The following is a 20,688-nucleotide window of genomic DNA, read 5'->3' as shown; positions in this document are numbered from 1 at the left end:
TTTGAAGCTCAGAGAGAATTTAAAAAAAAAACAATCCTCCATTCACAATGTGGCTGTGCTGCCGTTTATCACAAATTGCCGTGGATCTGCAACCAGTATGTGTGCAGATAACGTCATGTTGAAGTCACACGTCCCACCCTACATACATTCAGCCTGGTAGGAGCTGGATATAGTACTAAGCAGCATTGAACCGGATAGAAACCACATTAGGGCAAGTTCAAACGTTGTGTATTTGTAGATTACGGGTGTTTTGGGCCAATAAATTGAATGCATGAAAAGTGCTGCAGAAACCACTGAAAGAATTGGACGGCGCGATTTCTAGGTTCAAATTTCACCAAGGACAACATCCGCAAGAAGTTTGTATGTTCTCCCCGTGTTTGCGTGGGTTTCCTCCTACTCTCCAAAGACATACTGATAGGGAATCTAGATTGTGAGCCCCAATGGGGACAGTGATGATGACGACGGCTGTAAAGCGCTGCGGAATATGATGGTGCTGCATAAGAGAGTAAATTAATTCACATGCTGTGTATTGGCAGAAAAGCAGTGCGTGGATATTTCAGAAATCTCATTGAGTATGATGGCACTGTAAACCACGGCATAAAATACTCAGCAAAATTGCCACGAGTGACCATACAGATTCTCCTTTCAGGTAGGAAGGCCAGTAAAGATATTACTCAGCACAGAAGGGATTTATTCCTATGGGAGCATACAGTGCAATGAATGAAATGGTCATTTTTCTCCCTTTCACTTGTATGTACCTGTCATGGCCACTACATAATGTACAGATCTATGCCACTGTGCTGCGGCACCTTCAATCAGCTGATCGGTGGGAGCGCCGAGGTCAATCTGATATTGAAGGGATTGTCAAGTACTAACATCGATAGTCTATGCAAAGGATAGGTCATCAATATGAAACTGGTGGGGGTCCGATTCCTAGGTCCATTGCCTTGGCTGAAGGTCCAGCATGGCCGGTCACCTAAGGAGTGCACGGCCCACACAAGATCTATGCTTTGCAGCCTGCTTGTGCCACTCTGAAGCTTGCCAGATTGCTGGATCCAAATAGCCTTAGTCCCCATGCGCTGGTTGGACCCATGGTTCCACCATGGGGCTAGTCTGACGTGCCAATCTTGAGAAGCGAACTGAGGCCATCAAAGTAGGAGGCCGGCCAATGTGCACTCTAAGATTCATCTTGAGATGGCTCCTTTAAATCCCCAGAAAACCCCTCTAAAGAAGCACAAAAAAGCGAATCAAATAAGCATGAGGCAGAAACGTCCAATCAGGTTTTTATTACATTTTTTATTTTGCCCCTTGAGAAATACAAGGGAGCAGCACTAAGGTGGTACACCAAAAGAGAGGCATCTTCTGGCTCCATGTTGTGCAACCACGTGTCATGGTAACCACGGTACATAGCATTCAGTACACCATAAGGACGTGGCAGGGGTGATCTGCCTAATAAATACCTACACCTGAATTTACAGTACAAGCTGATCAGAGAACGGTCCATGGTGGGAATACTGCTTTTTGGGGTGGTTGGCGGATGCTGCTTAGCGGCAGTGTCATCCCTTTGTCTCAGTGCTGCACTCCGCCTTTACAACGTGATGGAGTGAAGAACCTGTAATGTGACACATCTATCCAGATGAGAAAGCAGAAAGTGTAATAACTGATGGATGGGATGAGCACTTTTGTGTCAAAATATGTTAAGTCTTATCAATATCCCCAACTTAATACTTTTTCCATAAGAAACATAGTACTTTGCTGAAAACACACTATACAGTCCCACACACTTTACCATTGGAGAAGAGCATTGTGTAACAAAATCTTAAGCTTTGCATTTTGAACACTGTCCAACAGGGGGCGCTCTTCTAATTAGTATGTGCATAAATATGGCCTTGTAGTATAAAGGGCGTCCTGTGAGCAGAGTCTCTGGGCTGTCCAAGACCCTGCAGGGTGGGATACAATTCCCCAATTCAGCTTCCTTTAGGGGGCGCCACTGTACTCAAAGCCTTCTTCTATTATGTCCCAACTTTATGGGTTCTGTCCTAATATCACATGACCTTTGTTTAGCTAAGGTATGTATAGCATAAGTGACCAAAAAAAGTAATTGGGAATAGAGAAGTTAAAACAAAAACAAAAAAATAGAAAAAAGATAACAGCATAAAACCCAGAAATGGCTGATTTGTCAGGTTACTTTAAACGGAGTCTGTTAGCAAAAAATGACTTAACAAACCAAGCGCAAGTGCTCGGTGCACCCTTGGAAAACAAGTAAATGGGGAGGTGCAGTTCACTATTTGGCCATGCCATTTATCCATGGCACTTCTAACTTCAATGAAAGCTTGGTCCTTACGTAGGCAGAGGAAGGGGAAGATAGACTGAGAACAAGAAGGATCTGAGTGCCTGTGCTTGGTTTGAACAGTCATAATGTGCTGAAAATCTCCATACCCACTTTAAAAAAAAAAAAAAATAGATTCATTGTATGTTCAGTCACCGAATTCTGGCCAATTATAAGTGGTATTAGGTACTATTTTTTAAAAAATATTTGAGGTGCTGCTCCTTACTGACGACATGATAAAATAAAAAAAAAACAAAAAAAACCATCAAAATGTGTTCGGCCACAAACTCGTGACCTGCAGATGAGTACGACACCCACCTTTTACAGGCTACATGCCAGTAACTTCTGCAGTAGTATAACTGTAAATATCATTGAAAATGTCAACAGCAGACAAACCGCTGATCCCTGGGAAGATGCACATCTAAAATCGCCTGTAAATGTCAGATCAACCTGATCAGTCAGCTATGGTTATTGGGAGAACCAGACTTTCCTCAGACAGTAAATAAAAGAAGGATTGGCCATACTAGATTTCAATATGCCTGATCGTTTGCTCCGACAGGCTGGCTAAACGAGCATTCAGCTGATATCTAAAGTGTATGGGCAGCTAAAAATCGCTTCAGTGCTCCAGGCTGCCCTGGTAGCACCTAAGCCAGCTTGCCAGCTCTACACTCTTACTCCTCATCTCCCAAGAATGTAATTCACCTAATAGAATTTTTTAAAAAAAAATTTTTTACAGCCATTTGGATGGTTGTACCTATAATTACGCACTCAATCAACTTGTGCGGTTGGTGACAGCTCTGGAATGACTAGAAAGAGTCTCGGGTTAAACAATAGTTTCTTGTGACTTGACATTCACTGCAATAAGAGTGCACAACCCCTATAGTTTTCCTTTTTAAAGTTTTAACAGAACCAAAACTCTGTGCCAATTTCATAAACTAGCTTTACAGCCGCCCATTGTTTCAATACAGAGCAACAAATCACCTGAAGGTTCTGCATTTACAGTATAAAAATAAAAGTCTGCCCACGGCCACCACCAGAGGGCGCTCCGAAACACACTGCATACATAGAAGTCAAAAATAAATCTGTAGGCAGCAGGCGTCCCCTAGTGGTGGAAAATGTTATCATTTAACTCTTTCTATGTGAGGCATTTTGAGGTCTGTATCAGAAACAAAGCTTTAAATGCTATAGAGATAAAAGAAAATATTGATCAGCACAGATTAGATATAAAAAAACACATGAAGATAACAGTTGGATATTCTCTTTTTAGCAAATCAAATTAAAGAAAAGTCACATAACATGATCTACGTGTTGTAGCCCACTTGGTATCTAGTATTTGCCCGATTTATCATGTAGAAGGGGAAACAATGATAGTCAATAGGACCTGAGATCTAAAGTTTGTGCTGAACCAGTCAGTCATCTAATGTATAGGGGACTTTGACTTTTCCTTGAAGAATCATCTCAGGGAAGAGAAGGACTGGGCATGTTGAACTCAGCACCCAATCATTGTGTTTCACAGAGTGATACGTTCCTGCCACAGATATCTGGCAGTGGCATATTCCACTCTCTCTGGTGGTAAGTTCTCCACTAGTGATGAGGGAACGTGCTGGGATAAGATGTTACCTAACCATGCTCATGTGCCAACCAAGTTTCTTGAGCGTGCTCAAACACTATATTCGAGACCCCATGACTGCATGTCTCATGACTGTTGAACATCCACGAGACATGCAGCCACAGGGATTAGAACATAGTATTCGAGCACGCCAAAGTAATTCTCGGATAACACCTTATCTGAGCACATTCGCTCATCACTATATCTCCACTTTTTGTCTGCACTCACAAGAACCAAAGAGTTGAATAATATAGCCAGAGAATGTGGTGGATGGTATCTCCAAGGTATTGAATGAGGCCGGTAGAGGAGGGAAATTAAAAGAAAAATGATACAATTAAAGTTAATAAACGCTAAGGCCGAGATGAAGGATTGCTTCCATATTTCCAGGGCTGGTGACACAATGATCCTTCGAGAAATGCTGTGAGAGCACCAGACTCCATTCATCAGATGGAAATCATTCATCTCCATAAATAAGGCACCTCAAAATCTACGACTAAAAGACAAACACCGACACAAAAAAATATCACACTAATCTATGAGCGAGATGACTTACAAGGACATCGTACTTTCAGCAATGCTGCTTCTACCAAGAGGCGAAGGGGCATTGCCAAGAAGCGGAGGGGTACAGCAAATCTTTCATCTACATCCAGGTAGGAGGACTAGACGGAGATGCAGGTAAATGGGTCACAAAAATTACAGATTGTCATGAATGTGACTGCAGAGGTTCCTGATAAATTTATATTAAAGGGCTTCTCCTGGACTTCGAAATGTTAACGTTATCCCAATGCAATTCAGGAGCCGAGATCTTAGACGTAAGGACCATTTACACCAAGTTAATTGTGAACGAGCGTTCCTAGTCATGACAGTCTTGCATTGTAAACAGGCAGCCTATCACCGGAAGAACAAGCAAAACACTTGTTCGTCGGGTGAAACGATCTTCTGTGGTGCACAAAAGATGACCATTCTCGGCAGCCCATCGTCCTGTGTAAAAAGGGCTTGTGCTGCTGAGAACAACGGCAGTCTATGGGCACCGAGTGATCCATTACAGATCGATCAGTGCTCATCCGTGTAAAGTAGGCCATGAAACGGCTGCTCATCATTAAAGATTTAAGTCGTGTGACAAAAAATCTTTACTTGCTATAATTTACAGTCGTAAAGATCTCAATATGGAGGCATTGATTTTGTTCTTAAAAATCGACATTGCATTTAGCGAGCAAAGCCTTTACGGGATTAGTAAAATATGGCTACTTTATTCCAAAAGAAGAAAAAAAATCCATCACTCCGGTCCACAGATTATGGCGCTGGATCTCACTCTAAAATGTGTGTGAATTCTAACATCAGTAATGAAACTAAGACCCAGTCCACCGGCAGGCTTTATAGCCCCCCATTAATAGTACCATAGGGATCAATGATGAGGTTAGTTGGGATCAGTAGATCCAAAGTCAGGCCGGGAAATGAGGCCATAATACAGGTGTTAAAATTGCATCTGCAGAACAGCGGTCTGAATGGGTCCCTATTCACTTCAAAAGGAGCCGAGCTGAACTACCAGACAGCTTTTCGCCTGTGCACAAGTTGGGTTTTTGGAACAAAAGCAGCCACATTTTTGTAATCCCGTACAACCCCTTTAGTGGGCTTATCCATAGGATAGGCCACCAATATTACAATTGGAAGGCGTCCAACATTTGCAACTCCACCAATGCTATATATTAATGGTTTTACACGGCTCCAAAATGCACAACAGCAATTGTAGAACCGTCTGAGCTTGGTATCGCAGCTTTGTCAAATATAAGGCATCGACGAAAGAAAAAACTGGATAAACCCTTTAAATAACAAAATCAGTCCATAAAATGGCTGACTCTGCAGTGTGTAGGTGTCAGGTGCACTTTAATGAAGAAACCCCTTTGCTGAGAAAGAAAAAAAAAAAAAGATAACAGAATTGCTTATAGCAGAAAAAGGATTAATACATCAATAGGAAATGCACTGCAAAAAGGAGGCACGGGCTCTAAAGTAGGAGCGTCACCTATACTCTATGGGTTTTGTCTTCCAGCTTTGGCAGGAAATGGAGCCAAGCCAAATGGATCTGCACCTGCAATCTCTGAAGTTCTATAAGTCACAGGGGTGATGGGAACAAATCCAGCTACCGAGGCTTTTGCAGAATGAGACACTACTTTGTAAGCAGCAATGGGCTGTGCATCCACAGCCGGCCCTTCCTGAGGGCTATAGTGCCGGGAATACTTAGACAAAGACTGAGGGCGGAATGGTTTGGTTACCACAGTCCCAAACACAGTCTCTTGGGATGTCTCGTGGCCAGGGATCCTATGGTTTTCAGCACTGTGCGGCTCCTTGGATGCGTTTAGATACAGAGAGGCTTCAGCTAACTCATTGCTTCTGCTGGAATGTACATACAGATTTCCAGTAGTGTATGAAGTCTTCATGGAATTACCTCCCACCTTCAAGTCAGTATTTCGGAATGTAGAATTTCCCACGGCCGCAGCTTCTTTAACAGAATGATGAGCTTGAGGAGAAGTGGGGTCTTCAACACTAATTTTTCTTGTAAAAGGGGCGCGGAGGAACACATCAGGTTCCTCAAGCTGGTTTAAAGAAGAAGACGACTTAGCCAAGAATGGAGCATTGGTAAATATATCGGAATCATCCTTTGAAATTATTGAACTCTTGAATGGCGCTGTAGAAAAGACATCTACATCTGTACTGAAGCCTCCTGCGGGGATCTGGGTCAATCTTTCAGATGGAGTGTAGATAAGGGTGTTCTGCATGGAAACTGGTTCCTCAGAATTTGGAAGTGTCGCATCCTTGACTTTCTTACAACCGTCCTCTTCATCTGACTCCATTAAGAGAGGTCTAGAGCCGCTACAATCCAAAAGGTCTGGCTCATGGTCAGTGCCTTCTCCTTCACTGCTATGAAAGGAACTACAACTAGATGGACCTTTGGATGGACTCTCCAGCTTTAATTCTAATTCAGATGATATGAGGCATGCTTCAGAACTAGGACCTTTAAAAATCCCATCATTTCCCATATGGAAAGACTGAGGAGCTTGTAGTACACCTACAAATAAAGACAAAGGTTTAGAATTAAAAGAAATCAATACTTCTAGGATTCATATCTCACATACTTTGCTGTCCAACAAGATCAACGTGGCTGTGACAAAATGACACTTTGCTATTAATGGTCAAGTTTGGGTCCCTCCTCAAGGAGATAACCAAACAGCAAAAGGTACAGCAGGAAAAAAAACATCACAATGAAATACATGGAGATGAAGGATTATCATCATGGCAGTGATGAGGGCAAGCTGCAGTCCACTGCAAAGTGCCGATGATATTGCTTCTGGAAAAAAACAGACACTGCAAATTACACACAGTGGTCCTCAAAAAAAGCAGCTGAGAACGCCACTTCTAATCTACTCTAGACCCCAATTTAGCAGAGGTTTTCTAATTCCCTGAATCCCATGTATATTGGCCCTCTTCTATGAAAAGACCACCCCCACAGAAAACCATTTTCTACTGCTTTTTTTTGGGGGGGGACGGACTTCACTGTATATAGTAAACAGTGTGGAATTTCCAGAAACTTTTAAAGACCAAATCATAACACACATTTTGCATGTTTGCAGAACTTCATGTACATTACACTGGAATCAACATATAGGACACCGACATAACGGAGCTTACCTTACAGACATGAATTGCAGGTTACATTTAGGAAGAAATCATAAGAAGTGACTATGAAAAGTTTACGTCAGAGAAGAGAAGTTGTCTGAAGTCTCCAGGGAAAGTGCACACAAGGTGGAAGCTCATCGTAAATGACATCTCAGCTTTGTCTAATGATATTTATGTCATTGGTGTAAATTCACCTTTATCCTAATGTGGCCCAATATCACTTTGGTTAATTGTATGTGTTTTGTAGTTAAAGGGACTCTGTCAGCAGGTTTTTGCTATGCAACCTGAAAGCAACATAATGTAAGGGCCGAGATCCTGATTCCAGCGATGTGTCACTTACTGGGTTATGTGTTTCAATATAATCAGTGTTTTATCAGCAGCAGATTATCTCTGCAGGACTAGGTGTCTCATGCCTCCTAGTCAATCATATGCAACCCCACTATTGATTGGCAGCTGTATACACTGCACATTGACAGAAAGCTGCCGATCAGTAGGGTGTGTGGGGGGTGAAGTTATACAGGGATCAGCATTTGACGAGGTTGTCCTAATTAATGTTAATCATAATGTAAGTGACCAATGACCTTCTGACAGCAAAACGTAATGGTGATCACTCTCTGCTCATTCTTCTTGACCTATCTGCAGCTTTCAATACTGTTGACCACCATCTCCTACTCTGTAGGCTCCAGTCACTAGGCATTAAGGACACTGCTCTCTCCTGGTTCTCTTCCTATCTCTCTGACTGCTCCTTCAGTGTTTTGTTCTCTGGCTCCACTTCATCTCCTCTTCCTCTTGCTGTCGGGGTACCTCAGGGCTCAGTCCTTGGCCCCCTTCTCTTCTCTCTCTACACAGCCCGAATTGGACAGACCATCAGCAGATTTGGCTTTCAGTACCATCTTTATGCTGATGACACACAACTATACACGTCATTCCCCGACCTTACCCCCACTGTGCTACAGAATGCCAGTGACTGACTGTCCGTCCGCAGTCTCCAATATCATGTCCACTCTCTATCTGAAACTCAACCTCTCCAAAACTGAACTTCTTCTGCTCCCACCATCTACTAACCTCCCTAAATCGGACATTTCCCTCTCCGTGGGTGGTACCACAATAACACCCCGACAGCAGGCGCGCTGTCTAGGCGTTATGTTTGACACCAATCTCTCCTTTACATCCCATATACAATCTCTTGCCCACTCTTGCCGCTTACACCTAAAGAACATCTCTAGAATCCGCCCTTTTCTCACCATGGAAACAACAAAAACCCTCACTGTAGCATTGATCCACTCCCGCTTGGATTACTGCAACTCTCTATTAATTGGCCTCCCTGTCACTCGACTATCCCCTCTCCAGTCCATACTTAATGCAGCAGCCAGGGTTGTCCATCTGGCTAATCGGTACTCGGATGTGTCCTCTCTTCGTCAGTCATTACACTGGCTGCCCATTCATTACTGGATCCAATTCAAAGTACTTGTTCTCACCCACAAAGCTCTCCACGGTGCGGCACCTACATCTCCTCCCTCATTTCTGTCTATCGGCCTAGCCGATCGCTGCGCTCTGCAAACGACTTTCGACTAATCTCTGCACTAATCCGTACCTCCCACTCCCGACTCCTCCCGTGCTGCTCCTATCCTCTGGAATGCTCTACCCCAAGAAATTAGGACTAACCACAATTTGCATAGTTTTAGGCGCTCCCTCAAAACACATTTGTTCAGAGTGGCTTATCACGTTCACTAATCAAAGTCATTCTATGTGTAAGTGTGCGTGTGTAGCCCATTCACTATCTCCATCCATCCTTCACTCCCTCAAGATGGCTGGACCTTCATTGTAAATATACAACTGAAAATACACACCTGTACTTTGTATCTCCTTCACCCCATTGTAGATTGTAAGCTCTAACGAGCAGGGTCATCTTATTTCGTCTTATTTTGCTTCAATTATTGTATTGTTAACGTTGTTACTTATGGCTTGTGTTTTGAAACTGTAAAGCGCTGCGGAATATGTTGGCGCTATATCAATAAAGATTATTATTTATGTAATTTATATTATCTTACCGATAACAGCTGATTGGTGAGGGTGCCAGATGTGGGACCCCGATGACAACCTATCTTAGGATAGGTCATTATTGGTGTCCAACACCAGGCACCCTCGCCAATCAGCTGTTATTGATGTTGGCGGCAGTGGCCTCCGGCCGGAAATGCTCATCTGCGGAGCTGCTCCATCTTCTGATTGTGTAGTACCCTGCGGCAGCCACTTTGGTCTCCTATTGATTTGATTAGGAGGCGGATGTGTGGTTGAGGCTCAGTACTACTAGCAGAAGACTGCCAGCTCCGCGAGCGAGGACTTCTGGCCAGAGGCCACTGCCGACACCCATAACAGCTGGGGGTGCCGATCAGACATTGATGAGGTATCCTGAGGATAGGTCATCAATGCTAAAATAGTTTACAACCTCTTTAAGCCCCGATAAATCAGGAGCAGAGAAAACGGGGATTGTAGCAAACAGCCATTCTTCAGCCCTAAAAGTGACATCGCTGAAATCAGGATCTTAACCCTTCCGTTATGCTGCTCTTAGAATACATAGCAAAATCCTGCTGACTTAGTGATGAGCGAGTGTGCTCCTTACTCAACTTTTCCGAGCATGCTCGGGTGTCCTCTGAGTATTTTGGGTGTGCTTGTAGATTGTCTGAGTTCCCGCAGCTGCATGATTTGCGGCTGCTAGACAACCTGAATACATGTGGGGATTCCCTAACAAACAGGCAATCCCTGGCATGCATTAAGGCTGTCTTGCAGCCACAAATCATGCAGCTGAGGGGATTCAGACATAATTTACGAGCACGACCAAAATACTCGGAGGCCATCCGAGCTTACTCGGAAAACTCGAGCAACAAGCACACTTGCTCATCACTATTGCTGACCCGTTCCTTAATGCTCTAAATGATTCATTGCTATGGTTCCCACGTTCTATGACTTCGGTAATAATGTGGCTCATGAATCACAGAAAAAAGTACAATCTAAGAATCTCTGTAGGCTCAAAAGCCCGAGCTGGCAGAACAAGCCCGACCGGTAATGCGTTTGCTACAATGACCAGTGATCTGCAGCCATCAGACGAGGAGACGGGTTCAGGTTGCAGACGGCCTGGCACAGAGCAGAGAACTTCTTTGCTAACTCATCTAAAATAACTTTGAACAAAGTTCACATTATACACCAAATCCATTCTGTATATACTTGTGCCATTTTTTTTTTTTAATTGCTCATTTTCCACCAAAATGCAAAATGAACCCCTTAAGGAAGTGCCCATTTTGACATCTAGGACCAAGCAAATTTTTTCACTGTCACATTCCAGGAACTGAAATATTTATTTTTCCGTTGATGACGCTGTGTGAAGGTGTCACTGGCCCTGCGTGACGTGACTCGACGATTGGTCGGTCACAAACCAACAAAGACAAACAAGGGGACACCGGGGACACAATAACAACGGTGGGCCCTACAATAGGGAACGGGGAAATGGACACCTCCTGTACTCTCCTAAGGAAGAGCCCTGAACTCTCCTCACGTTCCCTATACAGGTTCTTTCAACCTGTCGCCGACCAGGATACCTCAGTCCCTCACTTGCCCTGCACCTGTTATGAATGAGTCACCGAAGGAGGAATAAACAAAAATACAAGCTAAGTCCAGAAAACGGGAGAGGTTGGTAGCCATCGGATTGCAGACCCCTGATCCTATGCACATAACTAACAGTAGCCGTGGGGGGTTCCTACGGTGCCCTAGACCCCTCGTTCACAGCCGGAGAACTAAATAAGCCTAAAGAAAGAAGGGTCATTCCATGTCAAGTGAACCAATGATTTTTACCTCTATATTTTTAATTCTTTTGAGATTTTGTTATTTGGTAATAGTGTGTCAGAGAATGCAAAATGTGAAGGAAAAAAAAATTCTAGATTTTTTTTAAATTTTTTATTGATTTTCAAAGTTCAAGTTCAGAAAAAGTGCGAATTTCGGTGTGGCCTGCCTTAACATTTCTCCTCATAACTCAGGCTAGAAAAAAGATAGACAAACAAAATAAACGCCAGTCTACCCGGAACTGTACAGGCTTTGACCAGATATGTCACAAGAGTATCTTTGTTAATATTTTAACCATGCGAATGCAAACGCAAAAGTTTAAAACACATTTCTGAAAAAAATGTTTAATTTAGAAATATCAAAAACTGCACATGTACCTGCTATGCTCCTAGCCACATCTGTACCAAAATTCAAGTTGGGATCATGATGGGATCATATTTTAAAAAATTAAACTATACAGTGTCAATTCCAAAATCTGGAATTCAGATCTGTTCAGCCTGTGGTCTGGAAGTGTGGGGTCTATATTTACCAAATAATCCATGATTTTTAGATATTACTGTATTTTTTATTATGTTACAGCTTAGAAGCAGGAGAGGACAGAGAAAGCTTTGATAGGGCTCAACCTGAGAATGAACAGGGGTAGACAGTGAATGCAGAGCAAATAACAGGCCAGCAGCTCTGTCAGTCATGTTGAGCATCTGCCCACTGCAGAGTCAGGAAGTAAGACAGAGCTTTCATGTCCTGACATGTTCACTCTTGAACAAACAATAGTCTCTACGACATCAAAGGAGTCTGTGTGCTACAATATTGGTGAGTGTGTTTAAAGTTTGAGTAAACTTATATTAATAGTTAAATGCTTTTCTTATTAAGGGCCAATACACACACAGCGCTATTCTGAGTGATCATCGTTCAGAAAAATGCCCCTCATTGATTTCAATGGGGTTAACACATGCAGTGTTTTTTGAAACACAGAGTGAGTAAATCACTGCTTGCACTACTTTTTGATCTGCAATAAACGCACTTATCACTTTATATAAAAAGCTGCCATCGTTTTCACTAGCGATTAAAAAGACTAATGCAGATATAGTGAAAACAAGGTAGAAAAATGTGCCAAAACCGCAGCGTTTATCCGCAGACAGACAAAGTTGTGTGTGCATTAGCCCTAATACTCACTTTATAGTAACAGTTATATCTCAAGTGTACTGTAAATCTTTATTTTTATTACCCATCTTCCTAACATAATATTAACTGTATTTTTCTCACACAGCAATGGCTGCTACTTCTCAAAGAACAGCATTTTATGATATATGCTGTTGCAATCCTTTTGAAAAAAACTGGACACACAACAAGAAAAAAATCTTAGGCCGGTACAAGATTGGATGTTTCATATAAATCCATCAATCAATGCAGGCATGAAAATCTGTGACAGTTGTAGAAAGCAACTTGCAAAAGAGAAAAATGCTCAGCAGGCAGGAAATTTCGAAGAACCTGTAACTTCCAACACTGAGGATTTTATCAATCCTGATTTAACAATAGAGCATTTGAATAAATCACTTTCTAACATTGAAGAATCACCCATTGCAAAAAAAAAGAATCCATTATCCAGGTTATTGCCAAAAAAAATTAGAAAAAGTTACAAAAAAATTGACCCTTGAGCTGGCAGGTGAAACAGTAGAATGTGAAGGAAAAAATGACACTGATTCAGAGATCATTCTGCAGCTTAACCGCTTCCCGACCGCCCACTGTAGATAAACGTTGGCGCTTGCTGGGCTTTGTGCAGCGCCGACGTTTATCTACTGTCGGCGGTTTTGTGCCCCCCGGGACCCCCACATACCTTACAACGCGGGGATCCCGGTGCACAATGCATGCTGGGACCCCTGACGTCATCGAGACCTGATTGGTTCAGGTCCTGATGACGTCAGCGTCACAGCAGCCAATGGGAGCGATCGCTGGGAAAGCTGCTTGTTTCCCGGCGATCTCCCTCATTGTAACGCGGCTTCTCCCTCTGATCTCACTGACAGATGATCAGAGGTGAAGCAGCGTTACTGTGTGACTAGATCGCTGCCTGGCACAGCTGATCGCTGCCTGGCACAGCTGTGCCAGGCAGCGATCTAGTCACAAAGTAACGCTGCTTCTCCTCTGATCATCTGTCAGTGTGAGATCAGAGAAGTGGCGTTACTATGAGTCAGATCGCAGCGCAGCGATCTTGTCACAAAAATAAAAAAAAGTAAAGAAAAAAAAAAGAAAAAAGCAGGTTACACAGGTTAGGGCTAGGGTTAGGGTTAGGGCTAGGGCTGGGATTAAGGTTATGGGTGTGTTGGTGTTAGGTTTGTGGTTAGGGTTATGGTTAGGGCTGAGATTAGGGTTAGGGGTGTGTTGGGGTTAGGGTTGGAATTGGAATTGTGGGTTTCCACTGTTTAGGTACATCAGGGGCTCTGTAAATGCAATATGACGCCCGCAGACCATTCCATCAAAGTCTGCATTTCAGAACGTCACTACTTCCCTTCCGAGCCCCACCGTGAGCCCAAACAGTAGTTTTCTCCCACATATGGGGTACCAGCGTACTCAGGACAAATTGGACAACTCTTAGGGTCCAATTTCTCCTGTTACCCTTGTGAAAATAAAAATTGGGGGGCTAAAAGATCATTTTTGTGGAAAAAAAATGATTTTTTTATTTTCACGCCTCTACATTATAAACTTTACTGAAACACTTGGGGGTTCAAAGTGCTCACCACACATCTAGATAAGTTCCTTGGGGGGTCTAGTTTCCAAAATGGGGTCACTTGTGGGGGATTTCCACTGTTTAGGTACATCAGGGGCTCTCCAAACGCACATGACACCCGCAGACCATTCCATCAAAGTCTGCATTTCAGAACGTCACTACTTCCCTTCCGAGCCCCACCGTGTGCCCAAACAGTAGATGTCTTCCACATATGGGGTATCAGCGTACTCAGGACAAATTGGACAACAACTTTTGGGGTCCAATTTCTCCTGTTACCCTTGTGAAAATAAAAATTGGGGGCTAAAAGGTCATTTTGTGGAAAAAAAAATGATTTTTTATTTTCATGGCTCTACGTTATAAACTTCTGTGAAGCACTTGGGGGTTCAAAGTGTTCACAACACATCTAGATAAGTTCTTTAAGGGGTCTAGTTTCCAAAATGGGGTCACTTGTGGGGGGTTTCCACTGTTTAGGTACATCAGGGGCTCTCCAAATGCGACATGGCATCCGATCTCAATTCCTGCCAATTCTGCATTGAAAAAGTCAAACGGCGCTCCTTCCGTTCTGAGCTCTGCCGTGTGCTCAAACAGTGGTTTAGCCCCACATACGGGGTATCTGCGTATTCGGGAGAAATTGCACAAAAAATTTTGTGGTTCATTTTCTCTTTTTACACTTGTGAAAATAAAAAAAAATGGTTTTGAAGTAAAATGTTTGTGAAAAAAAGTTAAATGTTTATTTTTTCCTTCCATATTCCATTCATGTGAAGCACCTGAAGGGTTAATAAACTTCTTGAATGTGGTTTTGAGTACATTGAGAGGTGCAGTTTTTAGAATGGTGTCACTTTTGGGTATTTTTTGTTATATTGACCCCCCAAACTCACTTCGAATGTGAGTTGGTCCCTAAAAAAAATGGTGTTGCAAATTTTGTTGTAAAAATGAGAAATCGCTGGTCAACTTTTAACCCTTATAACTTCCTAAAAAAAAAAAAATTATGTTTCCAAAATTGTGCAGATGTAAAGTAGACATGTGGGAAATGTTATTTATTAACTATTTTGTGCGATATCACTCTCTGATTTAAGGGCATAAAAATTAAAAGTTTGACAATTGCAAAATTTTCTAAATTTTCGCCAAATTTTGATTTTTTTAACAAATCAGCGCAGCTCATATCTAAAAATTTTTACCACCATCATGAAGTACAATATGTCATGAGAAAACAATGTCAGAATCAGTAGGATCCGTTGAAGCGTTCTAGAGTTATGACCTCATAAAGTGACACTGGTCAGAATTGAAAAAATTGGCCCGGTCACGAAGGCAAAAACAGGCTCGGGTGTGAAGGGGTTAAAGATAAATTTAAATCCACCCACAGCAGAAGTGAACAGTTCATGATACTGACTACACTACCGAAGAGTTGGACCTGCAAAAGAATAGAAAATGAATTTAACGTTAGCAATAGAATGGCTAGAAAAGCCAAATTTCTAGTTGAACAAAAAGGTTTCATGTCTTGTCCTGATCCTAAACCAGGCAAAACATTAGATGAAGCTATAGTGGGTAAAGTGAAAGATTTTTACAATAGTGATGAAGTGAGCCGAATTATGCCTGGCAAGAAAGATTGTGTGTCTATAAAAGTGAACGGTAAGAAAACTTCTGTCCAGAAGAGGCTGGTTCTTACCAATTTGAAAGAAACCTATGAACTTTTTAAAGAAAAAAATTCCACTTCTGCCAAAATAGGATTTTCAAAATTTGCTGACCTGCGACCGAAGAATTGTGTCCTGGCTGGTGGTAGCGGTACACACTCAGTATGCGTATGTACAACACACCAGAACACTAAGCTCTTGATTGAAGGGGGTAAGCTGAAAGATATTCAGATTGGCGAGTCCAACCTTGGCGATTACAAAGTATGTGTCTCAAATATTGTGTCCAGAAAAGAGTTGGAGTTATCGCAATATTTTCAAAAAATGTCCTTCAGTATCGGCTCTCAAAGAAAAAATATTAAGTTATTTTGAAGAGGCTATGGTAGATAATATAACTTATAAACAGTGGATATCTGTTGACAGATGTACTTTTGACACGGTTTTTAAAAGTGCAGAACTTTTTGTAGAATGTTTTTGTGAACAGCTGATAGTCCTTAAGAAACACTCATTTATAGCTCGCCAACAGTCTGACTACTACAATCACCTCAAAGAAAGCATCAAACAGAATGAGGCAGTAATAAGCTTAGACTTTTCAGAGAACTATTCCTTTGTTGTTCAGGATGAAGCACAGTCATTTCACGGGAACAATGAACAAGCAACTGTGCACCCTTTTGCGATCTATTACAATGAGAATGGAGAAATAAAGTACAAAAGTGTAGTTATGATATCTGAGTGCTTACTTCACGATTCAATAGCTGTTCATTTGTTCCAAAAAAAATTGATTTCAGTGATAAAAACAGACATCCTACCAAGTTTGAGCAAGGTCTACTACTTCTCGGATGGCTCTTCTGCACAGTATAAAAACAGGAAAAACTTTATAAATGTATGCCATCACAAGAAAGACTTTGGAGTGGAAGCTGAATGGCACTTTTTTGCCACTGATCATGGCAAAGGTGTATGTGATGGTTTAGGAGGCACCGTGAAACGCCTTGCAGCCCGGGGTAACCTCCAGAGGCCATATTCAGACCAAATCTTAACACCCATGCAACTTTTCAAATGGAGTGAGAAAAATATTCTTAACATCCAGTTCATGTACTGTACAAACAAGGACTACAAAGAGGAGGAGAGTTTGTTAAAGCATCGGTTACAGGAAGCAGAACGCATCAAAGGGACTCAGCAATACCACACTGTCATTCCATGTAGTGAAACAGAAATAAAAACAAGGATTTTTTCATTCAGCAAAGACAGTGAAGTGCATGAAGTGGTAGAAGGCGGCACAAGATTGGCAATGGATGACATAACTGGTTATGTGACCTGTGAATATGATCGGCACTGGTGGCTGGCTACTGTACTCTCCAAAAATTGTTAAAATGAAGAAGTAGAAGTGACTTTTTTGCATCCTTCTGGCCCAGCGCCATCCTTTGTGTACCCAAGAAAACCAGACATTTTAAAAGTTAACAAAAATCAGATATTAACTCAGGTGGAGCCCAACACCATGACCGGCCGCACATACTCTTTGACACAAAAGGAAATGGCCATTGCTAGTAAGCGCTTATGGGATTACATTTCACCCACTAGAAGGGTCAAATTGATGATAAAAGGCCAGTATAAAAATGTACTATTAATTGTTTGATTAGTTCATATTTTATAGAACGAGGATTTAACTACTGTACTATTCTTCTTAAACACTTCATAAATGACATGTTTAGTGATGAATTGTTACATGTATAAAAGGTGGTAAAAATATTGGTTCTTTTAATCTTGTTTTTAACATATAATTAGGATGAGACCACTTAGAAAATCACACTTGAGGATATGATCACCTTTTTTCTTTTGGTTTGTTCAGTGTATTCAGGTTGAAAATGCTGAGCAAGTTGTGTTATGATGATTAAGATGGATTTATTCTGGCACTTCGGGATTTGTTTTTTGTGTTTCTTTATTGTTACATATAAATGTTGAGTTCAATACGTTGTAATGTGTAAAGAAAAAAGGAATAAACTCACAAACATAAAATCAGATGATTCAAGGCTTAAGAAAAAAAATACAAATTTGATAGGTCCCAAGTTCAATCCCTGTACAAATATAAACAAGAACACAAGTAACGCGCATTTTTTCACCATTTTAAAACATACGTTTTTTTTCACAATTGCGCATCAAAATTATGAATTTGATTTCTCAAAAACAAAATGTAAAGAAACATAGTCTTGTGACATATCAAATGAAAGCCTTTACCATTTTGAGGAAAATGATGTCTCACCCACCTTTGTATCTTAATTCTAGCTCAAGATATGATAAAAAATGTAAAGCCATACCAGGCCAAAATTCGCTCTTTTTCACAACTTTAGAAGTCTGTAAAAAATTAACTGATGAAGAAAAAAATTCAAAACTTTTAATTTGTAATTAACTAAAGTTGTACTTCATAAAAACAAAAAATAAAAAAAATCTAAAGACATCAGGTAAAAAAAATATTCATTTTTGGATCACTTGATATGGAATGACCCAGAAAGGGGAAATCTAAACTGCCCCAGAGCAGACCCCAAAGCAATAGACAGCCCCCAACATGTATTGTCGGTGAAAAGCAGATGAAAACACAAACACAGACAGAAAGATAGGTTGAGCAAACGATGGGGCCCAACTAACTAAATAGGAAAGGACAGAAAAGATGCTGGCTGCAATCCGCAAAAATTCTGCCAAAATAATGTCCAACACGTTTGATAGAAAAAAGGCCCTGAAGTCACTAGACTTCAAAAACACTATATCAGCACTTAGGTATATTCTGAAGACTGAGCAAAAGATCAACTTGACCAGAGACAAAAATGGAGCTCAGCCTGTACCAATAAGGGCAGGCAGAACAGAAACACTAAGTAAACAGACAATATCTCATGGAAAAATAAGAGAACAAATACTTAGCTTTCAGAAGGCAGGTACTGAACTGGTTTGCAAGAGCTCAGAGCAGAAAGGATCACCAGCACCCCTGTAGGGCGTTGGCTGCCTTATATCCACTCAGTGATTCCGGGTGTCCAATCAGGCTCCACCTGTTCAGATGACAGGTTCTTCCCAACCCAATCAATTTCACTACCTCTCTTCACCAGCAGAGGGAGTTCATCAGACATCAACGGTGAAGGGGAAAATGAACTCACAACACCTATCCCTTACTAGGGAACTGGCAAGTTCGGACACTGGTCCCACCGCTGTACTAATAAGACAATAAGGAAAATGACAGGGGAAAACAAACAACACTTAGCTTGCTCTGCAGTCATGCACTGGACCGCAGAGTAAGGTACCCGAACACAGCTTCCAGCAGGAAAACCACTGCTCCAGATCTGCTGCAAACACCACTGTTCAAGATAGCTTCTCTCTTCAAAACGGTTGGCTTCCAAATGACCAGTATTACCAACAGAGTTGCAGCACCAGGTGGCCTTATAAAGGGAGGGGGAGTGGCATCCACCTGCATAGATCATTAATCACCGTGCAATAACACAAGCGGTCACCGGGGAGTAACTAAAGTTGTAGGAACACCAGCAGCCACCAGGGGCAAAAACGAATATTAACCCCCGATGGCCTGAAAGGAAAAAGTTTATATAAGAGAATCCAGAATCTGACACAGATCCAAAAAATGGATCGTGACAGTAGGCTTGGGGGTTTTTTCTTAGGATGAGTATTTGTTAATGGCAACGTTTTGGTGTACATTTTATTTATTACCTTTTATTGACTTTGTGGTTTCTGCTATTTTTTTTTGAGGCTTTGCATTTTCTACTGCACAAATAAGATGGTAACTTTATTCTATGGGTTAACAATTATGACGATTCCAAATTTGTATAGTTTTATGTTTTCCTACAAACTAGTCGCCATATGTTTTTATATTGTGTATTATCATAATTGTCTGCAGAATAAAGTTAATATGTCAGACAGCAAAGATTTTATCAGTTAGTCAAGCAGGAGGAAATGGAGCTGGGCGGGGAATAGAGTCATAGAGAGAAGCTTGGAAAGATCTTCCACGCACCGAAAGCGCTTCAGCCTCATTTACATATTTATTTTACTCACTTATATAGTGTCATTAATTCCACAGCGTTTTGAATGATGTGCATCTGTAAAGCGCTGATTCCTCAGTAACTAGGAAAAGGACCGGCCATGGAAGTCGCTACATGCGAATATAAATAGTTTGGGTGGTGAAATTCTGCCGACAGATTCCCCTTGAGGTTTGTCTACAATAAATGACCAATGACACTATATGACCGCGATCAGCAACCTATTTGCTGACCACCAGTCGGTTTAAAGCCCTCTACACAAACAGACCACGCTAACAATGTGCGCTGAACGTTTTGAGCTAGATGTTTAAGTACGCCTAGCTGGCCATTATTCTCAGTACACAGAATGCTGTGCCTTCCGAGAACAAGCTTTCAGTGAAAATGTAATAAATCATGATAATCTCACAGTGTTCGAGATAGAGCAGCATGGATTTACACACCACAGATCAGGGAGGATGGAAGTAGCATCAACCTACACAGCAGTCCCTGTGTGAGAGGAACGCCCAAGTTTCCCATTAGGGGGCCGAAGTGTTGCTGAAAACGGGATGAAGATGATCCAGATATATTTTAATACGAACAACATTACATTACAGACAGACAAACTTAGAAAAGGTTTAGACAATAGAATTTGTCAGGCGTGCTTCTTGAACTGATCTATACGATAGGCGACAGTGATGAGCGCAAGTGCTCCAGTTTGGCCAGGGTGGCCGAGTATGCCGAGAGTATAGAGGGTGCTTGACTAACACGTTTACAGCCCCACGGCAGCATGTTTTGCAGTTGTTAGTCACAAAACATGTGAGATTGCCCATGTATGTCAGGCAAGCCCCGCATGTTTTGTGGCTAAAATGCAAGACATATGGCCGTGG

The 20,688-nt window shown here is 41.7% G+C and overlaps 1 protein-coding gene across 15 annotated transcripts in view; it reads right to left on the bottom strand.

Moving 5' to 3' along the window:
* Window positions 1-1,276: 1,276 nt before the first annotated feature.
* Window positions 1,277-20,688, bottom strand: part of AAK1 (AP2 associated kinase 1) — a 201,119-nt gene continuing 181,707 nt past the window's right edge. For all 15 annotated transcript variants that reach the window (XM_073569097.1, XM_073569098.1, XM_073569102.1 and 12 more), the window contains one exon: window positions 1,277-7,002. In XM_073569097.1, coding sequence (XP_073425198.1) covers window positions 5,966-7,002 — 1,037 coding nt within the window. In that variant the 3' untranslated portion in view covers window positions 1,277-5,965. The remainder of the gene's footprint in view (window positions 7,003-20,688) is intronic.

This window comes from Dendrobates tinctorius, unplaced genomic scaffold (genome assembly GCF_039654945.1).
Source record: "Dendrobates tinctorius isolate UK_male_01 unplaced genomic scaffold, ASM3965494v1 ptg000022l, whole genome shotgun sequence".
In the NCBI taxonomy this organism is placed as follows: domain Eukaryota; kingdom Metazoa; phylum Chordata; class Amphibia; order Anura; family Dendrobatidae; genus Dendrobates; species Dendrobates tinctorius.
The sequence above is the reverse complement of the archived record's forward strand: the minus strand, read 5'-3'. Positions and strand labels throughout refer to the sequence as shown.